This window comes from Rhinoderma darwinii, chromosome 3, assembly GCF_050947455.1.
Source record: "Rhinoderma darwinii isolate aRhiDar2 chromosome 3, aRhiDar2.hap1, whole genome shotgun sequence".
Classification (NCBI taxonomy): domain Eukaryota; kingdom Metazoa; phylum Chordata; class Amphibia; order Anura; family Rhinodermatidae; genus Rhinoderma; species Rhinoderma darwinii.
Window position 1 is genome coordinate 43,591,083 of NC_134689.1, and position 6,087 is coordinate 43,597,169.

General features: G+C 37.9%; 1 protein-coding gene across 1 annotated transcript; it reads left to right on the forward strand.

Annotated features, from left to right (window-relative positions):
• Positions 1-3,745: 3,745 nt before the first annotated feature.
• NEUROG1 (neurogenin 1) lies at positions 3,746-4,446 on the forward strand. The gene has a single exon (XM_075859946.1). The coding sequence runs from the start codon at positions 3,746-3,748 to the stop codon at positions 4,418-4,420; it is 675 nt and encodes a 224-aa protein (XP_075716061.1). The 3' UTR covers positions 4,421-4,446.
• Positions 4,447-6,087: the final 1,641 nt, after the last annotated feature.

Here is a 6,087-nt window from a genome sequence, read left to right on the forward strand (position 1 = left end):
GTGTTGTGGTGTTATATGAGCAGTGTAGGGTGGTTTTATTTTAGCACTCGGTTATGGTGTTATATGAGCACTGTATGGAAATTTTATTTTAGCACTCTGTTGTGGTGTTATATGAGCACTGTATTATGGTTTTATTTTAGCACTCTGTTGTGGTGTTATATGAGCACTGTAGGGTGGTTTTATTTGAGCACTCTGTTATGGTGTTATATGAGCACTGTATTATAGTTTTATTTTAACACTCTGTTGTGGCGTTATATGAACACTGTATGGAGATTTCATTTTAGCACACTGTTGTGGTGTTATATGAGCACTGTATTATGGTTCTATTTTAGCACTCTGTTGTGGTCTCATACGAGCACTGTATTATGGTTTTATTTTAGCACTCTGTTGTGGTGTTACATGAGCACTTTATGAAGATTTTAGTTTAGCACTCTGTTATGGTGTTATATGACCACTGTATGGAGATTGTATTTTAGCACTCTGTTGTGTTGTTATATGAGCACTGTAAGGTGGTTTTATTTTAGCATTCTGTTTTGGTGTTATATGAGCAGAGCATGGTGGTTTTATTTTAGCACTCTATTGTGCTGTTATATGAGCACTGTAGGGTGGTTTTATTTTATCAATCTATTGTGGTATTATATGAGTACTGTATGGCAGGTTAATGAAACACTGTATGGTGGTATTATTTGAGCACTGTATGGCGCTATCAATCGGACACTGTATTTTTGTATTATTAAGACACTGCATAGTATTCTAATTGTGCACTTTATGGCAGTTTTTCAAAGACTGTCGTTGTGATTGAGATATTTTTTGTAATCTTTTAAAATACTGTACCTATTTCCTTCCAAAACAACAATCTGAGCTTTTTCTGCCTCTCATAACTGTTTGGTTGTGTGTGTGTGTGTGTGTGTGTGTGTGTGTGTGTGTGTGTGTGTGTGTGTGTGTGTGTGTGTGTGTGTGTGTGTGTGTGTGTGTGTGTGTGTGTGTGTGTGTGTGTGTGTGTGTACACGCTTACCTTTGAATGAATTTGGGTAAGGAGTCCATTTTCTCATGAGACAAGTTCAATACAATATTGAAACAAGCTAGCAAAACCATTGACCGGCTACAATCCACATCACAGCCACTGGGTGGCAACACATATAGCATAGACATCTTGTAAACATCTCAAAATCAGGTCATCTTGCGTTACACTTTTCAGGACATGTTGAGATATGAGATATGAGAAGAGGAAGGACAAATCTATATATTCCAATTTCCCTATAGACCCTGTTCACACAGAATTTTTTTGCAGGAAGTTTGAGGCCGATTTTGACCTGCCTCCGATTTTTTGCTGCGTTTTTTGCAGCTTTTTTTGTCCATATCCATTGAAGCTAATGCAAAGACCGTGGGCAAAAAAACACCATGAAAAACGTTTGGAAACGAGCGCCGCAGGTTTTCCTGCATCCCATCAATTTCAAAAGGGAAGTGAGAGGCGAAACTGCAGCAAGAAAGGACATGCCGATTTTTTCTTCCGCGAGCTGCCAAAAGCCGCCTAGGAAAAAAACACCTCTGACTCCCATTGAAATCGATATGGGGGGGGGATTTCGGCAAATTTTTGGTGCTGATTTAAATTCGGTTTCCAAGTCAAAATCAGTGCCAAAAGACTCAGGGCCCTAATTTCATGTGAAACTCAGACACTAGCGCTACTTTAAATATATTAGGGAATTGCATAAATAGCACCCCCTAAACCCATAAAAAAATGTGTGCTAATTCTTGCAGATATGTTATTTGAGCAGATCTAAAGGTTTGATCCAAGTTTGATCTAATTCGTTTATTACATTTCTATCACCTATTTTCTTGATTGTATTCTGATTTGTATTGGTATTGAATGGAAAAATCTGAAGCAAGATCGCTGAAATATTTGTGGAAATCATGAACTGTCTAATCATGTAAGTGAGGACAGGGTATGGACATCGTGGCAGTGACATTATATGGGCAAGGTAACAGAGTTAATTGGGAGGTCACAAAGATGATGAAAACATTAGAGTATCCCTCTTGAACAGAAAAGTTGGGTTAATACAAATAAAGATAGAAAAAAACGATATTCATCCACATTGTCATCAAGTATTTTAATTCTCAAAGATCAATGAGGATTATGATGGGTCTGTTTCATTAACTGATGGTGAGGGATGTTCAGACGTGGCAGAAATTATCCGCTGCAAATGTTGCTGCAAATTTGCAGCAATTATGCAGCGAATCTGCAGCAACATATTCATATTTGACAGGTAATTCAGACTTTGCACCGCAGCCTTAAATTCCGGACTGTTATGTTCTGCAACATCTGAACAAAGTTACCTAATAAGGTATAGAAACCAATGCAAAAAAAACCCTGACTGCTGCGGATTTCCCCTACGGACTTTCCATAGCGGAAATCAACATCAATTCCGCCACTTCTGAACATGCCCTATGTCCACACAGGTCGCATTTGATCAGATAAGTTCAGCAGAAAAATCCACAGAGAAATCCGCAGCAGCAAATACCCACCGAATCGTGCGGACTTTGGTGCAGATTTGCTGCTGTGAATTTTCCTGCAAAAAAAAAAAAGTATTCTTTTAAAATCTGGATTCACGGATTTTGCTGCAAATCCGCAGGAAAATTTGCAATACTAGGATTTGATTCCAGATTTTAACTTTCCCATTAAAGCCAATGGGGAAAATCTGCAACAAATTCGTTCTCATTCCACAACAGTATTTCCCATGCTCATGTAAAAATCTGCGCGGCAAGTCAATTTCCATGCAGACATTTTCTGCAGTATATGGATGAGATTTGTTGAATTCTCAACAATTTGCCTGTTACTTTATTGTGCTGTGAATTTTCTGTGTTTCTAAGGGATTACAGGCACGAACGATAGATAGATAGATAGATAGATAGATAGATAGATAGATAGATAGATAGATAGATAGATAGATAGATAGATAGATAGATAGATAGATAGATAGATAGATAGATAGATAGATAGATAGATAGATATGATTGTTATATTGTGAACAGAAGTGTCATTGAATGTTCTTAAGCTCTTGTGACAATAAGGCTGTAAAGTCCTTTGGTTGGGGAACGTGCCTCTGCCTTCCAGGCTAAGTAATCACTTTGTTCTTGTTTTCTTTTTCTTTTCTTCACCCTTCTCCTTTTAATAGACTAATGGAGCTGGGACAAGCGCTGCTGGCTCACGTGTGCCCTGTGATTGGCTTGCAGTAATGATGGGCACACTCCCGGGGGAGGATGGAAGCTGGGACATAAATTATGCAGATCACAGAGAGTGCAGCACGGGGCAGACCTGATGCCTTCATTCATTCATTCATCCGTCAGTCCAGGGGGGCGTGGGGGAGGGCTATTGTCTTACACACTATATAAGGTGTCTGAGGCCAGTCGTGTGCCAAACTCACTGCTCACACGAGCTCATAGTACAAGGATCACTTCAAAGACGAGAGCTGTCGCGTGTCCCTCAAGAGGAGCTCAACTTTTCCTCCTTAGACTTCTCCAGGACTTTTCTCCACTGCTACTCCCTACCTAATGTAAGTATGGGGCCCCTATCCTGTCTACTTGGATGGTTACTACCATGACTGCTTTATTTGCTGTACCCTGATATATAACTAATAGTCCATCACAATTTTCTTGCACCTTTTTGTCTTCTACAATCCTACTTGTATAAAATGTTACTGATTACTGATGACATTGTCTTCTGGATCTCCACAGAACTCCATCCACCATGGACAGGGCATTCTCTGATTATGAGACCTCCAGCAGGATGTCATTCTCCCCATCAGAAGATGAGGACTACAGCAGTCTACAGTCCCCTTCTCCCTACTCCACTGGGGACCTGACGTCTCCAGCACAAACACCAGAGAAGTGTGAGGAGGAGGAGAAAAAGAAGAGAAGGGGCAGAACCAGGGTGAAAAATCAAGAGGTTCTCCACAAAATCAAGAAAGGCAGAAGAGTAAAAGCTAATGACAGGGAGAGGAGCAGAATGCACAATCTGAACTCAGCCTTAGATGAACTCAGAACAATTTTGCCCTGCTTCCCTGACGACACAAAGTTAACTAAGATTGAGACTCTAAGACTGGCTCATAACTACATCTGGGCTCTGTCTGAAACCTTAAGGTTAGCTGACCAGACCAAAGATAAGCCTCAAGTAGAATTTCTGCACCCAGGATACATGAGTCCTGAAGCTCCTCCAAGTCCTGGCAGTGAGACTGGATCATGGATGTCCACAGATTCTTCATCTTCATCATCATCATCATCCTCCTCAGCCTGTACCTCCAATCCAAGCAGCCCAGCTTTGTCTGAAGACTGTTACTATGGACACACACAAAAACTTTTCTCACTCCACAGCATCCCACACCACTTTATACAGCGTTCTGCATGCTTTGTGCAGTACCAGTAGATGTAGGGACATGGCAGTCTCTTGAGTGTTGGCCTTAATATGTGAACCTTCATTTTTATTCTAGCAAAGTGTCTTGTAGTGTAATATAGAAGCATGGGTCTCCTTAAAATTCTATATACAGCCTTAAAGAATAATTGAAAGGTCTTCACATGACACTAGAACTGTTTAAAGACTGTGAAAGTCCCTTCAGATAACTACATCAAGAAGGGGTTCACTTATTTTTGCACTTTCTCTCCCCCCCCCCCCCCACTCTTCCTTTATTTGTTGTTCACTACAAATTGTCCAGAGCTTCTTCTCATGATGAACAGGTCAGGTCTTGTGATGCAGACTGGGTGAAAAGTCAATTTTACAATTTGTAAAACTCTCACGAAGAAAAATGAGCATGAAAATTTGGTTTGGATCCTCTGACAATACAATGAAAGGACTTGAATAGGAGACAAGGCGTTGGGCTCATGCATTATTTATCTTGACCTCCGGTACTGTTGTCTTCCTATAGACCAGGCTTCAATCCTGTAGATTGAAGTTCTCAGACTAGAGAGCCTGATGGGAGTTTAATTTATTCAAAAATGTTTCATTCATATGAAAATGTATTTTTTTGTATATAAAGATTTTATTCTATTTTGTATCATGATGTTATTTGTATTACAGATTTGGAAAATAAATTTTCTACATTTATATTAAATCACATGTCTTTGTCCTTATTAAAAAAAAACATTTTATATATATATATATATATAAATATATATATATATATATATATATATATATATATGTATATATATATATATATATGTATATATATATAAGTATATATATGTATATGTATATATATATATATATATATATATATATATATATATATATATATATATATATATATATATTGTTTTGCTACGAAATATACAGGGGGGAAGAAAGGTGTAAAATTAAAATTTGCCTTTGGCAATATTTAACTTATTTTTATATTAATTAATTTCATTTTTATATTTTATTTCTTTCTTTTTGGATTAATATAGTTTTACTTCACTCGTGACAATACATGTTCTTGCAACAAGGTCTATAATCCCGGGGATTAGAGGGATCAATAGTACAAGTGACAGTTGGGGAGGAAGCGCAGGGTGACAGGTGTGTGCCTACAGCGTTAACGCTAAATCCTCACAGCTGAAACGCAGAAAGAGAAGCGTCTGTCACTGGCACTGATCATTATTGTACGGCCCCATCGTAAAGTAACATTCATTTGTAAAGCCTGAAATTGTGTGGTCAGGTCAATGGAAAGCTATGAAGACGATCACTGACCTGCTGTAAAATGCACATTACACGATAGTAATTCATATGTTCTCCACTTACAGGAAGCATGACCAGGGTTTTCTGGATGTGTGTACGAATCAAAATAGTTTATATGGATGTTGTAAAAAGTTATTAGAACTATTACACAATTAATTACCTCTCTTACTACTTCAGACTTTTGTCTTATCTATCTATCTATCATCTATCTATCTATCTATCTATCTATCTATCTATCTATCTATCTATCTATCTATCTATCTATCTATCTATCTATCTATCTATCTATCTATCTATCTATCTATCTATCTATCATCTATATGCTCTGTATATGCAACTATATCTATATAATTATCTATGATAGATAGATAGACAGACAGACA

What these genes read in the sequence shown, in the direction of transcription:
- NEUROG1 (XM_075859946.1), top strand. Translation starts at nt 3,746, where the DNA reads ATGGACAGGGCATTCTCTGATTATGAGACCTCCAGCAGGATGTCATTC.